Here is a 22,931-nt window from a genome sequence, read left to right on the forward strand (position 1 = left end):
CTTTGAGTGACGGTTGCCTTGTGTAAGATACTGTTACTTACTCCAGTGGTGGATGGGTGAGAGGGAACAGATGACACTGTTGTCTGCTGGGTAGCAACAGAGGAAGATCTCTGCTGAGGTAGTTCAGTGGTTTTAGCTTGCTTATAACCTGTCAAAAGAAACGCAATTCTGCTGATGTACCATAAAACCCCAAGGGTGACAGAATAAGTGTATGTTCTCAAACTGACACATCTAAGTGGTGGCAGTATTTTAGATGGCTAACTTCAGAGTAAATGAACACTAAATATTTCCGTGTCATCTCAAAAGACCAAATGAAAGAAAGCCATAAAATTATATTGTTGAAGTGAATGCATTTTATCAGCGCCTCAACATACACAATATAAAGAGGGGAAAAAGAATAGCTTTGTAATGTTACGTTGGGTCCATTTTATATATTGGTGGCTATGTTAATCTTATTTACAATTTGTTACCATGTATAGTGTGTTGCATCTATGCTTTTGAAATGTGATGCATCAGAACACTGCTGCCCTTTCAAGCTCTTCAGTTCTAAGTGGTGCAGTAGGCAAGTGAACTGTAAGCTGCTCCTTCCTTACCTGTTGTAGATACAGTGTAGAACCCTCCGTTGCTGTACTGAGAGAGGTGGTGCTCTACATTCTCTGAGGCCTCTGACTTCTCATCCCCAGCGCTGAGGCTCAGGGCGCTAGTGGAGCGGGAGTGCTCCCGGCTGCGGCGCTGGGCTTGAACTGAGGAAGACGGAAGCACACAGCAGTACGTGATACATAGCTCCACAACTCAAAGCACCAGTATAGGAACTCACTATCTGTCGGTTAGGTGGCCTTTCTCTGTTCCCCAATCACACTCTTGAAATGAGCAAGCATGAACACCTTGAAAACCATATTTAACACAAGCCAGTTAATAATCGGTGTTGTGTGTGAGTTTAGTGCAGTGTGCCTGGCCTGAATTGTGAGGCTTTGAGTTTCATTCACAGCCTGATGAGGCTATGGCATTCAAATGTGGGTTGTCATTGTAAACAGGACTATAAACTCCAAGACCCCTTTCCTCAGTTTTTTTTTTGTTTGTTTTTTAATTTCACTGGTTAATGTCAGAGATGGGGGTCCTACCAGACATGATATGTAGACTCCTTGACTGGATGTTGTCCTCAGCTGGGTCATAGTCAAAGACTGAGCCAGGATTGGTACGCCATACTCGCAGATCTGTTGAGAGAGGGCAAAAAAACAACGTTCTGATTGAAAGCGCCATGTGGGAAGGCATTCGACAGCCATGTTTTAAAAGAATGCACGACACGAAAGAGCAAACGGAATAGTGGAGCAGTATAATTAACAGCACGCGCTCTCTCCCATCTTATTCGAGGCTCGGTTGAGAAGAGCCGGTCTCCAGTGCACTTGCCTGTGGTGCTCTCCTGGTCATGCTCAGCAGCTCTGCGTCTCTCCATTTCCACCACGCGCCGCTGGATCCCGCGGTAGTTGATGTCACTGAAGTCCTGCATGTTCTTCTTGACGCGTTCTGTGATTGGGTCAGAGACCACCGGGGTAAAGCTACCCTTGCTTTTCTCAAATTCCTCGTGGTACCTCACCTGTGTAGGAGACGGTGCAGGACATTGCAGCAGGGCGGTATCAAAAGCGATATACGGGTTAAACGCCCCAAGAGATTTAGTAACAATAATATGATAGCCAATCAGAGTGCAGTGTCCTCGACAGGTGAATTTCATGTTACCTTTGTAAGGACAATGGGAGATAATTGTTTAATTTCTGCTGCGTTGTGTTACAGCACATTGGTAGAAATACAAAAACATATAATCGTAATGAATTCAACACAGTAAGACTTTTATCCTAATTGGGCTTGGGCTGTTCAGATAATTGAATTATGACAGTGACATCTTTTTTTTTACGTGACTTTTGCCAATCAAGAAACCTAAAAAAGATAAACTTCACCTTGCCTGTAAATATAGAACTTGCACAACTGCACTGTTCTGTAGATACCTAGAGATTGAGGGCATTGTATTTGCAAACAGCAGTACAGCACAACACACAACGAGACAGGTTAACAAGAGGCTGTTTGGGTAACAGGTGTTTGGATAATTTGCTTTATAGTAGCAATCTCTTACCGCTGAGATGTTGCGCTGTGTCTCCTTGACGCGCCTCATCTCGGGTGTATCCAGGTAGAAGGCTGCTTTGCCCTGCACCTGTTTGCGGAAGCTGTCCGAGTACAGCACCTGTACACGATACAAAGCAGAAATTACTTCTGGGAAGGAAAGAAGAAACTTTTCAATCTTCACATATATACAGACCTGAAGGAAGCCATTAGGGTGTTACAAAGACACAATAGATTACTGCAAACAGGAGCCCGGGTACTTCTGAGGGAGGTGTAAAGTTTATTGAGAAACGGATTAGAGCATCAGAATTAAGACAGTTAACGTTAAGAAGAGGGTTTGGAGAGGAACACGGTAAGCTGTTAGAAATGGTTAAAAAATCAAAATAAAACAGAACGGTTTTGTTAATTTTAATGAAGGTCAGGCTAAAACAAGGCGTTAGAGTGTTATGTAGTTTTTGTTTTGTTTCTAACCACAGATATCTTCAGGAAAGTACCAAGCTAATGTGTTCTTGATTGCGCTTGACTCTCTCCATCTCTGGAGTGTAATCCATTGGGGTTCCCCTCCCCTGGTTCTCCTTATACAACACCTGTAGAATACAAGGTAAGCCCCCAGCGAAAGCAGTGAGACACGTAGCCGAGACATTTGATTAGAAAAGTTGCTTCAAACTCTGACTGAATCATAAGAGTGCATTCCATAACCCCAGGGATGGAAGGGCTGTGTGTGTCATTTCAAGGACCCTAATAAAAGATGACTGTCAAAACTGAAATCCAGGTATTTGTACAATTAGTCTGACCCAAAGTCATTAGTGATATGTTTTAGTGTCTTGAGTTATTGGAGCTGTACCCAAGATCGGTGCTTCAGCCTAGATTGGTGTTTGAATCATTTGTTTTGAATTATTATTGCTATTAATATTAATATTGCAAAGCACACTCTGCAGTAATTCCTGGAATTTAGGATGTCAGGACTCTGACACAAGACCAAAGGAAAGAAGAAACATCATAAAATGGTATTGCTGAAATGAAGTACATTTTGTCAATGCATCCACATACACAGATTAAAGAACGAAACAAAAGACTAGCGCTGTAATGTTACGTTTGTCTAAACTGTATTACAAAAGTTTCTTTTTAAATGATTCTCAAATGAGTTTATTGGTGCGTATGTTTGGAAAATGAGGTGACGCTATTTGAATAGATATAATATAACAACACACCATTGCTGGTCGTTTTGTCTTGGGCTGTATTAATGGTGGCAGCGGTCATGACTCGGGTAGAAGGGGATGCTAGTGGGACTGGTCAGTGGGAATGGAAGGGTTCAGATTATTTGGGTTGAATAAAAGTGTTGTCACTACCGAGCTGATGTTCTTCTGAGTCTCCTTTATTCGTTTCACTTCAGGGAGATCAGGGATTGCTGTTCCTGTTCCAACAGCTTCCTTGTACTTTATCTAGTGCACCGTCATCACAATGAAGAATAGAAGGGCAGACAGTAAGCACACAGAGCAACACGAAACAGATCTGAACAAACAAGAACACCAAATAACAGGACTAACAGAATGGTACCTGCAGGTGTGTGTGTGTGTGTGTGTGTGTGTGTGTGTGTGTATATATATATATATATATATATATATATATATATATATATATATATAATATATATATATATATATAGCAATATTATGAAGACACTAATTTTACAACATGTTTTTTGATTAAAACAAACAAAAACAAACTTGTAGAATAAAAATTGCATTTGAAACATCACGTTTTTATAAATGTTTTTGGTTAGCAAGTTAGAACCAGGTCTACTTATGAAGTTAGCAACCGTAGCAGAACAAAAAACAAAATTCTGTACAAGGATATTAAGCAAGAACCTCAAATATTATTGAAGGAATTTTTTGTTAATTAAATGGGAAGGGAAATTGGGAGGATTATTTCATTTTATATAAGGGGTAGGAGGGAGGGGACAGGAACTTGTAATTAAGTTTTAGACTCCTTTCTGTGGGGGGTTAAAATGACATTAGCTGGTGGTAGTGGGGTGGGGGGGCTGGATAACGGTGAATGGGAAGGTGGTTGGGAGAATCGTAAAACAGAATATACCGTGCTGATCGCCTGCTGAGTTCTCTTAACTCTGCATCTTGGGGGTGTCTTTTAAAGAGGTTCCTGTTCCCACTTCCTCTTTGTATACAATCTTTAAAAGGTGCAAAAAAGAAAGCAGCATTACCGTCCGGACCCTTACACGCATTGAGCTGATCTGAACTGCAGGAGCACCAGCATTACCGTCCGGACCCTTACACGCGTTGAGCTGATCTGAACTGCAGGAGCAGCAGCATTACCGTCCGGACCCTTACACGCATTGAGCTGATCTGAACTGCAGGAGCAGCAGCATTACCGTCCGGACCCTTACACCCTTACACGCATTGAGCTGATCTGAACTGCAGGAGCACCAGCATTACTGAACTTGAGCTGATCTGAACTGCAGGAGCAGCAGCATTACCGTCCGGACCCTTACACGCATTGAGCTGATCTGAACTGCAGGAGCACCAGCATTACCGTCCGGACCCTTACAAGCGTTGAGCTGATCTGAACTGCAGGAGCAGCAGCATTACCGTACGGACCCTTACAAGCATTGAGCCGATCTGAACTGCTGGAGCAGCAGCATTACCGTCCGGACCCTTACACGCATTGAGCTGATCTGAACTGCAGGAGCAGCAGCATTACCATCCGGACCCTTACACGCATTGAGCTGATCTGAACTGCAGGAGCACCAGCATTACCGTCCGGACCCTTACAAGCGTTGAGCTGATCTGAACTGCAGGAGCAGCAGCATTACCGTCCGGACCCTTACACGCGTTGAGCTGATCTGAACTGCAGTAACCTTTAAAAAAACTGTCTCTGTGTTTTATACAGAATAGAGGTTTGTGTTACTACTGTATTACACTAATGGTCTGACTGTACAGCTAAACAGAAACACTGAATACATCAATATACAACATAAGATAAGACAAACAGTAGCACACACATCTGACATGTAAAAGAGAGAAACACAATTGCTACAGATTCACAATTCTGTCAGCTACTACAGAGGATGCTGAAGGGGTAGAGTGCAGGATATGTTAGCTAGAAGACTTTAAATGGAATTTCTGTTAGCATAAAGCTAAAAAAAAAGTCAAAAAAAAGAAAATATTTATCAAGATTGAAAGATTCTTAAGCCAGGTTAAAAAAAAAAAAAAAAAAAAAAAAAACAATAGCTGATTCATAACATATAGATAGAGAGATAGAGACTGGTGAGCTGTTTGTGTTTTGTTTTGTTGGTTGTTTTTTAATATAATTTTTCGTTTTATTAGATACACATTAATAAAACAACTAAAATAGATTTATAGCAATTAGTATAGTATACATTCTGTTTTAACTATGTACACATTTTTTATTAACATCCGATTTTGGTTTTTTTTTTTACATTTTGACATAAACAGATCTCGCTCAGAAAGATAATTTAGTTACCATAATTTCTCATTAGTGGCAGTAACTTTAATTACAGAAAATACTGGCCATGCCCTCTATAAAAATACAATAAGATAAAAAACAAAATGTATAGATTATATATATATATATATATATATATATATATATATATATATATATATATATATATATATAATAATAATCAATCACTGCCCTACTCTATTGTCGGGCTGTTGTAATAATTGCACATATAGCAATCTATCCATAAAAAAACAAAAAACGACAGGAATTATATTTCAATCCCATTGCACTGAAGCAGGGCTCCAGTATACAATAAGCTTGGAGTTTCTCAGTATTTAAAACACTAAGCAAAGCAGATTCATTCATTCAAACTCATTCAGTGTGGTCAGTGGTTAAAGTCCAGGGCTTGTAACCAGAAGGTCACCGGATCAAATCCCACCAATCCCACTGAGTGCCTCGCTGTGTGACCGACCCTGAGCAAGTCACTTAACCTCCTTGCGCGCCATCCTGCAGATAACATATTAAATCAATGTCTTACGTTCACAGCCTGCCTCTGTAAAGCGCTTTGTGATGGCGGTCCACTATGAAAGGCACTATATAAAAATATTACTATTGGCTCGAGTGCAAAGTTTGAACCACTTGAATTAAAACAAAGAATTAGCATACCAATGCAAAATATAAGCAAACAGCCATATTTTCCTCAAAAGGAATAAACAGCTAATGCTTAATGACGATATCTTTCAACTCTCATTCCAGCAGATGTTTCTTTTGTCATCGTTAGCTGCATACGTCCCCTAATTGCAGTTCTGTTTAATTGTTATGCGCGGTATATTGCATTTTATAAACAAACGCCTCTTCTCTTCCATCACCATTTGAATTCCCAAACGACTCGCTTCAAACTATACATCTGCGCAAGTGCTAGTCACAGCTTCCGTTTCCCTTCAGACCGTGTCTATGGTAACGGCTGAGCCTTGACAACTACGATTGCAAGTGTTTGTTTAAAGTCTTTTTTGTACAAACCTCCCAATTTAAAAATGCCATTCTGCGTTTTGGTTTATAATGATTTTGATTTATTTTGTTTTAAATTTATAAAAAGTAGTACCGAGCTGAATTTCTTTTGATTTTCTTTAGCACGCAACATTTCAGGAGTGTCTTTTTCCACTGACACTTTCCTTTACTGCTTTTAAGGTCATTTGGGTAGACTTCGATAATATATATATAGGTATATCGTAATATATATATATATATATATATATATATATATATATATATATATATATATATATATATATATATATAAATATAAAAAAATACCAATAAAAATATTTTCAAGAGAAGGAAAAACTGCAAAATATATGAAAAAAAAGCTTAAACAGTTCTTAGTACAAGATGTCTAAATGATCTGATATACAATATCCGAGCATCTAAAAATACAAGTTCAGTCATTTTGTCTTAAAAATGTCTTCTGATATGAGTAAAGATGTTTCAAAGTACTTCTGCTGAAACTTTTTTCAAAGAAATGATTTTTTCCTGTTTCGATTTTAAATGTTCTTTTTGTTTTTAGCTTACTGTCAAGTACTCTTCACAGATGGAACCTTTCCTGCCCTTTTTAATATTGTACATTATGATGGCTCATCGAGGACATGAACAAGATTATCTGAGAAACTCAACATTTCAAACCGTTATCATGAGAAATGACCTCAGGACTACACATAGCATATTTACATTTTATTCCATGTCTTCAGAGAGCCACCACTGTACATATTTTGCTTATAAAATAAGTATTCCCAGACAAACAATAACTTTAGCAACAGCACACACTGGTTTAAAATAAATTACTAGTCATAACGCTTTAGATGGACTTTACATGGAACAACTAAACTTGAACAGCTAACAAGAGAAACACAGTGGGAGTGGAATGTAGAATGTGGAATGTAGACTTTCACTTACAGTGCTGAAGTTCTTTTGATTCTCACGGACTCTCTGCATCTCAGGTGTGTCCACAACTTGCACATAGTGAGACATGGTCTTGTCAGCCTCCTCTCTGTATTTTTTCTGTCCAAAACAAACAACACAACATTATCAACCTGCAGTGCAGCGTTGTCAGCATGTCTGTTTTGATGCGAGGAATGGAACCCCCTGGGGTTGGCTGTGCTAGGCTTGTTTCTTTTTAACTGACTGTCAAACTTTATTTCTTTCTAAGTTACTAACACTGTTACTCACTCTACTGTCTAATTCGTTATCTTGATTTTTTTCTCACTTGTAATTGTTTTTTTGTTTTTTTTTATGCATTCTTATGACTTGTATCTTCCGGGAATGGGATTTGGACAACTGTCTTCAGGGAGAGAAGGCAATATGATTGAATGAATCAAGTCTTTGGAAATAAAGGGAACTCCTCTAGATTCAAACCCATTCTCACAAGAAGGACCATCACATCATGCTAGTGAACCAGCCCACTGCAACACCAGTCTAGCAGTCTAAATTAACTTCCCTTTTCAGAGACTGCACACTTCTAGAATTGAGATTCATGGATCTTATTGCACTATTGCAGAGTTTCATGCCACTGAAGAGAGGAGCAATTATCAAACCCAAACATATTGCACAGTAGGTCTATGAGGTAAATACCAGGGTAAATACTATGAGTGTTAAAACTTATCATTACATATATAGTTGGATGTTTCTCTTGCCATTCCATTTTGAAGTACACTTTCATACTCCCTACTACTGTACTACCTCTACTTTTAATTCATTATTACTGATGGTATAGCACAGTGAAGGGAGATTTTGTACAATGTCACATACATTGACCCTACTTCATATCTTACCTTGCTCACTATGTTCTTGACCTGCTGAGCGTGGATAATCTCAGGGGTGTCAGTCACTGAGGTGTAGCTGGACCTGTCCATCTCGGCAGTGTGCTTGTACTTGCTCTGGGAGACACAACAGAACAACTGAGCAACACAACTCGGTACTTGTGTTTCATGAGAAGCATCACATGGTGATGCGCTGCAATGCACACTGCTGCAGTGATACTCCAAGGGCTGCTGACTGCTGCATGCTACTGAAACAGCCATGCAGAAGAGGGCCGGGGGTCTTGTTCACACACTGACCTGGCTGAGGATATCTGTGGCATTTTTGGCTCTCATGAAGTCAGGGGTGTCAGTAGCCAAAGCCAGCATGCCTCTTCCTTTGATCTCCAGCGCCAGAGACTTCTTGTATTCTCTCTGCCCAAGGCCAGAAACAAGAGAGAAACTTCAATCTAAATAATGCACCACAGCCATAGATTCTCAGGACCTGGCTTAACTATAGACAACACCTTCAGTCGTACTTACTGCTGTTGGAATACCATGATGATCCCATGACAGTTGATTTGACATCTTTTTAATCACTTTCCATGTTAGCTGCTTACACATACAATCCATGTAATGCCTATTATCGGGTCTGAGATTCAAGTTCCATGTAACTACACATAGGCCCCTAGCTTTGTCACACAATTACTGTACATTACTTTGATTAAAAATAGAATATGTGACACATAACTATACCCTAAACATCATGATAAAACACAATTCTTATTTTATTGAAAAACAAAACAAAAGAAAAAAATCAGTAGTAGCATATGATTGTTATTATTTGCAGGATAACAATGTAAGAGTATACACTCAATACAGTACTATTATTAGAAGGCTGCTACAGTTAATTATTAGGAGGATCCCTGCCCCTCCCTCCCTACCACTGAAACATTAGGATGGTTAGAACACATGTTGAGCTGTATTAAGAGTTGTTAAAACATCTGTACATAGGGAAAGATGCTGCAACAGAAGCATTATGGGTTGTCTCTCTGGGACGGATGTCTGACACTCCAAGGTAACAGCATTTGTTTTAGTGGACCTTTTTTTTTTAAAGGGAGGTACACCTTGTTAATAGAAACTGAAGGCTCTGTTAGAGAGAATCCATGCACAGCAATGTTGTTTAATCCTATGGCAAGCCCTGAGCATTAGTCCCACATGGAAGCTGAATCATATGCGCTGTGGCAGCTCTACAGGGAGTCCTACCTCATTCAAGATGTGAGTAGCATTCTTTGCTCTCAGCATCTCAGGAGTTTCCTCCAGCCCTGTTATCCCTCTACCCTTGACGCCTTCTTCTAGATCCCTCCTATATTCTTTCTACAGGACGAAGAAGAACAGAGACTGCAGAAATACAACACCCACGCACGCACATATTTCTGCCCCTTTTTTGTACACCCACAAAAAAGCCCCAAATTGAGGAAAAACAGACAACAAAGACACACGAAAAGTGGCAGCAGTGCAGCTTTTAAGAGTCAACCGGAGATGATGGGTTTATGAAGGACACATTTAGTACATACTGCAGTAGCACTGCTGTAACAATAGATAACAGGTAGACACATTTTAAGAGTCACAGTTAACAATAAATTGACGTGCAACATGAAACAGGACAGTATCGATTTTAATAAAAGGCTAAAATGAACTGAATCGTGCTTTTATGACTGACAGATGTTAACTAATGTGGAACTAGAGGGCAAGGCAATGCATTTCATTTAGGTGATTAGTAAGATTACATAGGATTGGGATATATGTATATGTATCTATTTTTTACCTCACTTGCTATTTTAGTTGCATATCTGACATGTATTGATGCTGGTGTGTCCTCCAAGCCAGAAAGGTTTCTGCCTTTCATAGACTCTTCAAAGTCCTTCTTATAAGTTTTCTATTAGCAGCAGAGAGAGAAAATATAATATGTTGCACAAAACAAACGAATGATACAATTTTAAAATAGAAGCACAGCGGCTGAGAAGCCTCACTTTCAGTTGTATACAGTACAACAGTTTTGTTTTTAGGGACAATACATGACCCTCAATATGTTAACACACATTATTATTATTTGTTTGTCTCTAGATGAAATTATGTATTATTACTGATACTATACTACAGGGTATTCACAATGGGACAAAATACAACAACAAAACAATACAACCTTATACAGGTATCTTTCACCTGTATAAGTTTATTTGAATTCGAAGACCAGCAGTGAAAAGCCTTCAGTGTAGACAGAAGGCAAGAATGCATACAGGTGCAAGAAAGTGTAAGACCACTGTTTTAGACCACCAGTGACTGAGATCCGTATTGAGAGAGAGAGAGAGAGATCGACAGATAGCTTGCATGCTTGCTTGCACGCTTGCACATGTTCAGATGTTTTCCACCAAGGATGGTTATAAACCTGATTGTATTCAACAGTATTGCAGCCCGCCAATAGTACTGGTGTCAGAATGGCACATTTCACAACATGGACAATCTGGGAATGCCTGAATGACTAAAGAAGAGATTACGAAATAGTTTGAAATTGTTGAATAATTGATTGGAAAAAATTTCCATCTTCTGAAATGTTCCAATTTGTTTTCTACCGAAGCAAAAAAAAAGAAAAACAAATTTATAGAGGTGTACAAAACATTTTCTATTTTGTTTCTCTTGAAGGGTAAATCAAATCTTGAGTTGTCTGCCCATCTCTAATCATTTACAAATCATCTGAAAGGAGGATTATTGTGGTGAAACCTATTTGTGAGAAATATAGCAAGTCAAACAGTCCAGCCATGCATTTTATAATACATTTAAAAACTAAATTAAAATAAAGAACTGTCCTGGCTTGTAAACAATAGCCTTTTGAACATGCATCTTAATTTGTTAAGGTGCACAGTCGACTTAAAGCTGTTCAAAGCTTTTCAAGATAATGTCCTGTATCCCACATCTATGTAACCACAGGAAGGCTGCTCGTTAAAACTCTTGCTTAGATAATTTCCCAGGAGTACGACCGTGATTGCCTAGAACATTTCCAACTATCCAAACCCGACAATGATTTCATACCAGAAGACTCCTCTTACCTCGCTCTGCATGTGCTGTGCCTCCATGGCAGTGACATAGGTGGGGGTCTCAAAGTCCAGCATGGCCTTGCCTCTTTCTTTCTCGTGCTTCTCCTTGTATTTCACCTGTTAAAAAAGCAGAAAGAATGTCAAAAAGGTTTAACTGCGGGGATGGGCTCCGGCGCCAATTCCAACCCAATTGCAGGTATAACCTGTCCAAGATGACCACCCTTGGGTCTGGAATAAAGTGGTGCTTTAAAAACATGCTGAGGTAAAAAATAAAGTTACTGGAGAGCTTGTGAATTATATACAGGTATAACACATTTAGTCACTCTTTAGTCAAATGAAATCACTTGATGTTGTGCTAGCATATCAAATTCTTAGTGTGAGATCAAGGAAGTGTTACTAAAAGAGAATAGAACATGTTAATCAATCAATTTTTATTTCTTATTTAGCTCCTTTCGTGATGAATCACCTCAAAGCACTTTACAGACAGTACACATAGTGCCAATTCTCTGTATCCATGGAATAATATGCAAACCTTCATCCTGCAATCTAAGAGAGTGATTAGAGACTTATGGGGTCAGCACATGTTTTAGGTATAGGGGAGCAAGGCTGTTAAAGCTTTATAAGTTAAAATCTGGACCATAAAATCAATCCTGAACTGTACAGGAAGCCAATGTAAGGCTGCTAACACTGGAGTCATGTGTTCATGTTTTTTTGTTCTTGTTAAAACTGCCACAGCAGGTAAAAAGTTAGCGTTCTTTCTTTTTTTTCTGTCAAGCAAGATCCTTGACAATAAAAACCAAAAAGTTTGTTGATGAAGTATGAGGTGGGGGTTTGGTGAGTTAAACATTCAGGTCAGTAGTACAGTTTTTGGAAAAGAGACTTATCTTTGGTCCGAAAGAGAGGGTACACTCAAACAAGAGAGTCTGTGGAGTGGAGGCAGACTCAACGTCCACTTGCCTTCCCCGTAAATACTTACTTGACTTTGGAGTTCCGTAGCCTCCTTATGGTGAATCTGTGCAAGGGTATCTGGCACCATGTGGTAGTGACCCCTACTGTCCTCAAATTCTTTCTTGTATCGGTACTGAGGGGGAATTCCCAAAAAGGACCTCAATAAATACAGTTCAAAAACATCTCCTTCAAGCACCAACAAACTCAATCAAAAAAGAAATAATGTAGAAAAAAATCCCAATTTATAAACACATAGTTCTTCTAGAAAAGAAATAAAATAAAAAAAATCAAGACTTCAGTGAAATGGTTGTAATGACACATTGTTTGTTAGTCTGGTCCTCAACAAACCAGCAGAAAAAAAGACTTTGGGATGGCAGCGTATCCTATTGAAATACTTATCAGGTAATTCAGTATTAAAGTTATTGTTTAGTGAATGCTCCACTGGGCCCACCAACACTCCATTCAGCCCATCAAGGCTCCATTCAACCCAGCAACAATCCACTCAACCCATCAACACTCCATTCAACCCAGCAACACTCCATTCAACCCAGCAACACTCCATTCAACCCAGCAACAATCCACTCAACCCATCAACACTCCATTCAACCCAGCAACACTCCATTCAACCCAGCAACACTCCATTCAACCCAGCAACACTCCATTCAACCCAGCAACACTCCATTCAACCCATCAACACTCCATTCAACCCAGCAACACTCCATTCAACCCATCAACACTCCATTCAACCCATCAACACTCCATTCAACCCATCAACACTCCATTCAACCCATCAACACTCCATTCAACCCATCAACACTCCACTCAACCCAGCAACACTCCATTCAACCCAGCAACACTCCATTCAACCCAGCAACAATCCACTCAACCCATCAACACTCCATTCAACCCAGCAACACTCCATTCAACCCAGCAACACTCCATTCAACCCAGCAACACTCCATTCAACCCATCAACACTCCATTCAACCCAGCAACACTCCATTCAACCCAGCAACACTCCATTCAACCCATCAACACTCCATTCAACCCATCAACACTCCATTCAACCCAGCAACACTCCACTCAACCCATCAACACTCCATTCAACCCAGCAACACTCCATTCAACCCAGCAACACTCCATTCAACCCAGCAACACTCCATTCAACCCATCAACACTCCATTCAACCCAGCAACACTCCATTCAACCCAGCAACACTCCACTCAACCCATCAACACTCCATTCAACCCAGCAACACTCCATTCAACCCAGCAACAATCCACTCAACCCAGCAACACTCCATTCAACCTAGCAACACTTCATTCAACCAAGCAACACTCAATTCAACCCAGCAACACTCCATTCAACCCATCAACACTTCATTCAACCCAGCAACACTCCATTCAACCCAGCAACACTCCATTCAACCCAGCAACACTCCATTCAACCTAGCAACACTCCATTCAGCCCAAATGGGAATACCACTTTTTATTAATTTCATCCATTTAAAAATTGTGTAAATTAAAGGCAATTGGACATAAAATGAAATATGAGGAATCATTAAAACCTACAAAGAAAACACGGTTACAATTGTGGGAGGTTTGGTGATCGCTGGGATAAAAGTGATGGAGATCAGCAAAAGTAAGTATTGGTTAGTTTTCATAAAGAAAAATATAAAAAAAGCAAGAGCAAAAAAGAGAAATGCAAAGAATAGCTGGCTGCAAAAAAAAAAAAAATGGTACAAACTGGTGCTAGTAGAATGAGGTCGAGGGTCAAAAGAGGAGAGTTGAAGGTCACTACCCTATGATGTCAAGCATTGTGGCAAAACAGTATGCAAGAAAGAGCTGTGGAACAGGTTATCTGGAATGGGCCAGTCTGCACTGAAAGGGATGCGCTGGGTAGTGACTGTGCTTACATCACTGGCCAGCTTGCTAGTGCTCAGGTTATGCTGCATCGACAGAGACTCAGACATGTCAGTCACAGGCTTGTGGAGCTTCTTCAGATCTCCTTTGTACTTCACCTGGGGAGAAACGAGACAGAGCAGAGCAAACCATTTGCAACTAATCCAGAGCAGGCACTTCTGTTACACTAAATGAGCTTCAATCCAGCTTCTACATGTGTGTGATTGTGCTCATTGTCACACTCAGTTCATGTGTCAATTCTTTACTATTTTCCAGAATGATAAAAGAGTATTGGGTGCCACCTTAGAATTCATTGCTATACAAAAGCAGGTAACAATAACTGTATAACTACCCTTGATTTGTGAGTGTAACTACCCTTAAATGGTAATTACTGTACTGGTGGGAAAGTGTGTAATTACATGGGAATGGCCTGTGCCATGAAGTACTGTATTCACACAGTAGTTATATTTTAATAACATGTTAATTACATAGTTAGTACAACGCTATTATACATATTTTAATTTCCTGTATTCATACTTACTTCACTAGCAAGAATATTTGCATCTTTCATAGTCTGGTAATTCTTACTGTTCTTCAAGTCAAACTGTGGTTTCCTTCCCTTCATCTCCTTATCAAACTTCTCCTTGTACTTCACCTAAAGTCAAAATAAAGCCAAAGACAAAATCATTTCTGACCCTCATGAGTTGTACACAAGGGCAGAAATGCAATGCTATTAATACCGATGCTCCAAAGAAGACACAGAGACAAAAACAAAAAACAACTGAAAACATAACATTGCAATGATTATAAGTTGTCCCATGGGAGATTCGATTCAGTAAGCATTACACTTACAAGCTTTCCCTTTTGAGGCAACCTATAAAAACACTGAAAAACAAAAAAAAAATACATGTAGAAATCCTTGTATATTATGGCTGTGCTCTTGTTTGTATTGTCTTAGTGCCTCGCTGAATTGTTTTCTTTTCACCCTTTCATTTTCATACGTAGCTTTAATTGATCAACCGTTTGTTACATTACCATTCAGTCAGTTTTGTGGCACAGCCCTAATATATGTGACGAGGAAGAGCTCATACACTGAGGCATGAACTTAGGGTTTAGTATGTCAAAAAAATAAAAGTGGTTCTGGCAAGATTTCTTATTTGAAGAGGTTTTCTGTAGCACTTTCCTAATGATAAAACATCCTCAGGCACAACAATCACACAGAGTTATTTGGAGTCTGCAAATCCTTCAGAATTGTATTTGTTTTTAGCACATCACAGTCAGGATATGCAATGCATTGATGTCCAGCCAGTACTGGGGCTGGTGATTAAACAGAGAGGTTCCATTAACCCTACAGTTCCAACACCTGAAAGGCAGTCTGGCTTGAACAGGGGTGGAGTATCCATTTACTACCTAACATTCCTGACAGTTACTAACCTTATTAGTCCTTACTCTCAGTTTTTACAACATGAGCAGAAGAAAGTTAAAAGGAACTTGGTGCCCTGTTCACAAAGCTTTAACTCAAAAGGTACTAAAATAATGCTTTTTTAAAAGCCTTTTTTAAGAATGAAATATGGTTTGCTATTGGTGAAAAAGCTGTAGACTGTCATTCGCTTTTTTTTAACAATAGATACGTAAGTTCCTTGAATGTTAAACTAGTTTAATTCATAACTACTAAGTTTTTATCAGCTCTTCTGAAATTAATAGTTTCGGTTGATGTGCTTTTCTGTGATTTGCACAGTCAAAATAACACACATGAATAAGAAAGAGGACAGCTGGACTAGTCATGTTCACTCCTTATCGGAGTAACCATATTAGCACTTGCCATTCAACATAATGGGATACTGGGAGGAGAAAATGGTAAAAAAAACAGTAATATGTGAAGTATTTTAACAAAAACAGGTCAGCTAAAAACAGAATCATGTCAAAAGTCATGTGATGTGAACTCTGATTTGTCACATCTTTTATTACTTCTGGTGAAACAGACAGAAAAGAGCACAAGAATAGAAAAATGTCAAAATATAAAAAAAAAAAAAAAAAATTGGCAAAATGAAAAGCAGCTGAAATTGGAATTAACATAGGCATAAAAATGGGTAGCGTCTATTAAAATATACCGTACCGGATACTCTTTATTGCAGAAAGAGAGGGAAAAAAAGGAGAAGAATCCATTAAAGTGTTTTGTTTTTTTAGTGTCAGAATTTCAGACGTCAAAGTGTGGTGCTTGGCAACTAGGAATGGCAAAGAGATGAGAGACAAGACAGGTACTGGCAGTCACAGGTCCGGGCAGTGGCCCTCCTTACATTACTAGTGAGGGCACTCATTTTCTTAAGGTGTCTCATCTGAGGGGTGTCATAGGAAGCAGCTCCGTGCCCTGCCTTCTTTTCAGACTCCTCCTACAAAGCGCAGCGACACAGCAAGATCAGAGAAGCATTATAGAGCACACAGGCACGGCTTCAGGGAGGCAGGGTACACTGCAGCCACCAAGACCTGAATCAAATGCAAGCGTTGAACACTGCCATAGCGCTACATCTTTATTAGGCGTCGCTATCCTCATAGCTGCTTTTCAAAGGTAAAAAAAAAAAAAAAGACAAAACAAATAACAACTGTGATAAGGTTAACTGAAGTTTTTTTCTTTGTGGGGGGTGTGGAGGGGGTGAGGGGGGTATTCCCTGCTGTGTTAACATATGATAAAATAATTTCACTCAGTTATCACAGTTTGAATGTGTTCATTTGTATTTTTAAAAAGCTGCTATAAAGACAGTGGCACCAAATACATGAGACTAGTAATAGTTATGGGAGGGCCATGATTTCATGAATGCTACATAGGATGATACATCATGTACCAAGCTCTGCATTATTGCTCTCCAGATACTATATTGTACGTATGGATAGCGTAACTTCATTATGGGTTTTAGATACCAAAATTATATATATATATATATATATATATATAATATATTATATATTATAATATATATATATATATATATATATATATATATATATAGTGCCTAGAGGAAGTATTCAGCTCTCTTGGATGTTTTCACAGTTTGTTGTGTTACAACCTGAAATCTTGATGCATTTAAATGGGATTTTTGTTCCTTTGATTTACACAACCTACTCAACACTTTCAAAGTGTGAAAAAATGGGGAGGTGAAAAAACTAAATAATTAAAAATAAAAACCTGAAAAGTCTTCATTAGATAAGTGTTCACCCCCTTTGCTGTGACTCTCCTAAATAAGCTCAGATGCAACCAATTGCCTTCAGAATTCACACAATAAGTTCAATGGAGTCCATCTGTGTGCAATAAAACTGGTTCACATGATTTCAGATTAAATACACCTGTCTCTGTAAGGTCCCACAGTTGGGTAGTGCATTCAAAGCAAAGATACTACCATGAAGACCAAGGAGCTTTCAAAAGAACTCTGTGATAAAGTTGTGGAAAGACACAGATCAGAGGAGGGGCATAAAAAGATTTCAAAGACCTTGAATATCTCTTGGAGCACAGTCAAGTCGATCATTAAGAAGTGGAAGGTATACAGCACCAACCAGAATCTGCTTAGAGCAGGCTGTCCTCCCAAACTGAGCAGCCGGGTAAGAAGGGCATTGGTCAGAGAAGCCACCAAGAGGCCAATGACAACTCTGAAAGACCTACAGGGTTCCATGGCTGAGATGGGAGAAACTGTCCATGTGTCAACAATAGCTGAGGTACTCCACAAATCCAGCCTGTATGGAAGAGTGGCAAGAAGGAAGCCATTTCTGAAAAAAGCCCATGTAAAATCCTGCTTGGAATTTGCAAAAGGCATGTGGAAGACTCTAAAAAGATGTGACAAAAGATTCTGTGGTCCGATGACACAAAAATTGTACTATTTGGCCTAAATGCAAAGCACTATGTCTGGCGCAAACCCAACACAGCACATCACTTAGGTAACATTCCCTACTGTGAAGCATGGTGGTGGCAGCATCATGCTATGGGGATGCTTTTCATCGGCAGGGACTGGGAAGCTTGTCAGGGTAGACTGCAAAATGGATGAAGCTAAATACAGGCAGATCCTTGAGAAAAACCTGCTTCAGTCTGCAAAAGACCTAAGACTGGGACGGACATTCACCTTTCAGCAGGACAATGACCCCAAGCACACAGCCAAAGCGACACTGGGGTGGCTTAAAAGCAAGAAAGTGAATGTCCTAGAGTGGCCCAGTCAAAGCTTGGACTTGAATCCGATTGAGAATCTGTGGCAAGACTTGAAGATTGCTGTCCACCAACAATCCCCATCCAACCTGACAGAGCTTGAACAATTTTGCCAAGAAGAATGGGCAAATATTGCACGATCCCGATGTGCAAACCTGGTAGAGACTTACCCCAAAAGACTCACAGCTGTAATGGCTGACAAAGGTGGTTCTACCAAGTATTGACTCAGGGGGGGTGAATACTTATCTAACCAAGACATTTCAGTTTTTTTATTTTTCATTAACTGTTGTTTCACAATAAAAATTCTTCAAAGTGTTGAGTAGGTTGTGTAAATCAAAGGAAAAAAAATCCCATTTAAATGCATCAAGATTTCAGGTTGTAACACAACAAACTGTGAAAATGTCCAAGGGGGGTGAATACTTATTCCAAGCACTGTATATACAAAGTAACCTGCTAAATTTGCAAACTTCTAAATAAAATAATTTGGATGAGACTAATTTGGAATTTAAGGAAACTGATCTCACAAAATATGATCATTTGAGCAGACAGATCACAAGAATGTATTCCATAATTATTTTTTTTTGGAGAAGAAATAAAAAAAATAATAATTAAAAACAAAACATTTATATGACATATCTACAAAGTATAACAGTAGCCCATGGTGTGGGTTAATTAAGCCCACAGAAATAAGGGCTCACATACCTTACTGGTCAGCCTGGACACCTCCTGGGCCAGTTCAATATCTGGACGGCCGACCATGGACACTCCGCGGCTGGCTTCTTGGCGAGCTTTATCTCTGTACCCAATCTGTGGGACACATGATAACAACAAAGTTTCATCATAACCAGCCTGACTCAGTGTATGCTAAATCCACAGTTTTGTGAAGACATAAGCACCAATATATTTATTAATCCCAGTGTGTTTAATATAGCTTACATCGCTGATCAGTTTAGCAGCCTGGGTGGCCTTCCTAATATCTGGACGATCGGCAACAGAGGTGTAATGCAGCTGAGCCTTGGCTGCCTGTTTGTAGGCAATCTGCAGAAAGAGTCGAAAAGATTGAAAAAACAACAGGTCAGAAAACAGCAAACATTCCCTTTTATCAGGGTTCCAAATCCATTTCTCCTGTGATAACAGGGCACGGTACAGTTTGGATAAACACACGTTCAAAAAGGTCTACAGTGTAGCGGCCTTTGGCTGAGGCAAACAGCTGATTCGGTTGAATTCAGAAACCAAATACAGAAATGAAACTATCGTCATATAATAGATCTAAATGCAGGGTGTACATAGCGTACTTGCACACAACAGTCTCCCTTCTATTATAACACTCTTAGCTTGTATCCCTTTTACTCCTGCCCTGAGGTTATCACTTAAATAATAATACGAGTAATTCACTCTTCAAAATGGCAATTGTATTGTTTAAAAAGAGAGCACTGTAAGAATGGAAAGCAGAGTGGCGGTACTCACGTTACTCTGATTCTTTGCAACATCGATTGCGTGCTTCACATCGGGCGGGGTCTGCATGTTAGCATAGTTGGACTTGCCTTTCTCATTCTCAAACTTCTGCTTGTATTGTTTCTATAAACAGAAAAAAAATATCATTTGCCACATTTAGCTACAACTACAATAACATGACTGCAAAATGAGTCATGAGCCACGATTTAAAGCTATAAATGAAGATACAACATCTCAAAGTTGGAAGTGGTAAGTGACAAAGGGGTCCCTCAGATCCTTGTTGGAGTGCATTGCTATTAGCCACTTCATCTTTGTCCCTGTGCTATAAGCAAGAAGTCAATTTGTCTTCTGAAGTCCCCTGTGAATTCTGCGAAGCTCAGCAGCCACTGACTCACCTGGCTAAGGATGTTGGAGGCTTCTTTAGCACGCAGAGTGTCGCGGGTCTCAGACAATGTGGTGAAGGATCCCTTTTGTAGCTCCTTCTTACTGGCTTGTTTGTATTTAGACTGATGAAAAAAAAATCAAAAGGTACTGTATAAAGACCCTTCTGATTGCTTAGACCAATTCAACCTTGGTTAACATCTACCCCTTTTCAAAACAGTGACGCCTGCTAGTAGATACAGGAATTGAGCAGGTGTGAGTTCCACCCCTAACCCTAACCCTAGTCCTAAACCGAATCCCAAACCCTATCCCTAACCATAACCCTAACCCGAACTCTAAACCCTAACCCGAACCACTACTGGTTCAATACAGTGAACTGATGCAGAAAAGTCAACTTGTAAAATCATTACCACCCAGCTTAATCAAGTCCACTCTTGTCACATTCTCTTGCTGAGATATAGCTACATGTACAGTGACTATAGTCTCTTAACACAGACCATTTCATTCATTATTACCAGTATTCTGAAGACTGCATTTAAAACAATTTTTCCAGTAACAATATTAAGATATCATACAGGTTATCTGTCTGTAGTGATCAGTACCTCTGAGACCAGCGAGCCAACAGATTTTGCATGGAGCATCTGAGGAGTGTCTGCCACAGTCTTGTAGAAGCCCCTGGCTTTCTCATACTTCTCTCTGTATTTCACCTGGAGGGATTGGAATATAGTATCAGTCCAACACAAAGGTAGTAATATCGCCTTCAATATTTCAGCTTTGATTTTGTTTCTTTTACATTTCATAAAACATCTTGGTTAAATGGAAGATAAAATAGAGCTTCCCTGGCTATGCCTGGTAAGATGCAATCATCTTTATTTCCAAAGTCTTAAGTAACAGCTATTGTATATATATTTAAGCGAGAAACATTTTCCCAGGTCGTCGTTTACAAGTGCGACCATCAACAACAAGGTCACTGGAGCGCCTGCACACTCACATCACTAGCCATCTCATTGTTCTTCATCGCCAGCATCATGGTCTTGTCATCAGTCACAGACAGTTTGCATCCTTTCAACATCTCTCTGTCATACTTGTACTCAAACTGAGGAATAAAGAAGGAAGAGAGGAGCATTAGAATGAAGCCAGATAGATACATAGATAATAGATAGATAGATAGATAGATAGATAGATAGATAGATAGATAGATAGATAGATAGATAGATAGATAGAGATAGATAGATAGATAGATAGATAGATAGGATGAAGAAGAAAACAAATTGTAATCATTATATCTCTATATAATACAGATAGATATACTGTTTGATAGTTCTATTCCCTACTGTGCTGGTTACAAAGTGTCTGCCCCAGAGATGAGTTACTCACATCGCTCTGCTGGAAGGATGTCTTCACAGCGTGAACAAAGTCAGGCCTGTCAACGGTCCAGATCCATTTGTTTTTAGTAGCTTCATACTTCTTCCTGTAGGTAAGCTTCATAAAAAAACAAGACATGATGCATGATAAATATCTATTCCATAGAAAGAAAGAAAACAGATTCTAATCAATTTACCTACAACAACTACAAGATTTTTTTTTAGAGCTAAATAATGTATTTTAAAGGGTTATTTTGCATAAATAAATTTAGAATTTTGATGAGGTGCACACGACAGCAATTGCTAGTCTTGTTATTACTTTAGATTTGAATTTCAATTCTTGCAGTTAGATGTGCACTCAGTAATGACCACTAGGCTGTACAGACGTTACTGCCTGTCTCAATATCGCACTGAGCACTGATGGTATGCACAGGACTTACATTGCTAATATTATCATAAGCTTCCTTTGCAGCCTTGATTTCAAAAGCACCCGGATCAATCGTGATGTGAGCCTTGTTCTTCTCATACTCCTCCTTGTATTTCAGCTGGAAAAGAAGAACAAATCAGTTAATGCTTCCCAGTATCAACGATGCAAACGGCATGTGGTGGAGTTAATAACAGATATGGAATCGAAGGAGCTGAAAATTGAGAATATTAAGCAAGCAACAAAAACATATTTGAACTTTTTAAATTTTGAATTGCCAATTTAGTTTTTTCTTATTTTCTCCCCAATTATTTTTTTTTTTCAAAATCGGCTCACCACCTCCACCCCCACTCTGACTCGGGAGAGACGAAGACAAACACACATGTCCTCTGAAATGTGAGCTGTCTGCTTCTTTTCACTCTGCAAGGCTATCATGCAGCCACCTCAGAGGTGCCTGGCCAGTCTACAGGGGTTTTCTGGTGTGCCGTGAGCTGACATTCGGACAATTGTGCGCTGCCCCCTGGGAACTCCTGTCCACAGTGGAATAGCCTGGACTCAAACTGGTGATCTCCAGGCTATAGGGTGCACCCTGCACTTCATACAGAGTGCCTTTACTGGATGCGCCACTCGGGAGTCCCCAAGTTCTTTCTTTTTAACCATTTCCAACAGTGTCATTATATTTATTTATAACTATTTCTGTAACTTGGGAGAAAAATATCAATCTGTGAAATCCAAGCATGAACCATTAATAAGAGTGATTAGGTAATTCAGAAAATAAAGAAATAAAGACTATAGAT

General features: G+C 39.4%; 1 protein-coding gene across 23 annotated transcripts in view; it reads right to left on the bottom strand.

Moving 5' to 3' along the window:
- The window catches only part of LOC121322385 (nebulin-like), an 87,184-nt gene that overhangs the window by 1,265 nt on the left and 62,988 nt on the right, over positions 1-22,931 (bottom strand). For 14 of the 23 annotated variants that reach the window (XM_041262254.1, XM_041262275.1, XM_041262269.1 and 11 more), the window contains 24 exons: positions 22,151-22,255; positions 21,724-21,828; positions 21,338-21,442; positions 20,949-21,053; positions 20,361-20,471; positions 19,978-20,088; positions 19,447-19,548; positions 19,213-19,317; positions 16,622-16,714; positions 14,866-14,979; positions 14,339-14,443; positions 12,453-12,557; positions 11,489-11,593; positions 10,210-10,320; positions 9,648-9,758; positions 8,703-8,816; positions 8,418-8,522; positions 7,543-7,647; positions 2,607-2,699; positions 2,126-2,233; positions 1,408-1,594; positions 1,122-1,214; positions 594-743; positions 42-148 (listed from right to left, as the gene is read on the bottom strand). In XM_041262254.1, coding sequence (XP_041118188.1) covers positions 42-148; positions 594-743; positions 1,122-1,214; positions 1,408-1,594; positions 2,126-2,233; positions 2,607-2,699; positions 7,543-7,647; positions 8,418-8,522; positions 8,703-8,816; positions 9,648-9,758; positions 10,210-10,320; positions 11,489-11,593; positions 12,453-12,557; positions 14,339-14,443; positions 14,866-14,979; positions 16,622-16,714; positions 19,213-19,317; positions 19,447-19,548; positions 19,978-20,088; positions 20,361-20,471; positions 20,949-21,053; positions 21,338-21,442; positions 21,724-21,828; positions 22,151-22,255 — 2,655 coding nt within the window. Of the gene's footprint in view, positions 1-41; positions 149-593; positions 744-1,121; positions 1,215-1,407; positions 1,595-2,125; positions 2,234-2,606; positions 2,700-3,260; positions 3,555-4,206; positions 4,298-7,542; positions 7,648-8,417; positions 8,523-8,702; positions 8,817-9,647; positions 9,759-10,209; positions 10,321-11,488; positions 11,594-12,452; positions 12,558-14,338; positions 14,444-14,865; positions 14,980-16,621; positions 16,715-19,212; positions 19,318-19,446; positions 19,549-19,977; positions 20,089-20,360; positions 20,472-20,948; positions 21,054-21,337; positions 21,443-21,723; positions 21,829-22,150; positions 22,256-22,931 lie in introns of those variants that run through there. The other 9 variants (XM_041262256.1, XM_041262258.1, XM_041262259.1 and 6 more) reach the window with 8 other exon arrangements.

The sequence above is a fragment of the Polyodon spathula genome, chromosome 10 (assembly GCF_017654505.1).
Source record: "Polyodon spathula isolate WHYD16114869_AA chromosome 10, ASM1765450v1, whole genome shotgun sequence".
In the NCBI taxonomy this organism is placed as follows: domain Eukaryota; kingdom Metazoa; phylum Chordata; class Actinopteri; order Acipenseriformes; family Polyodontidae; genus Polyodon; species Polyodon spathula.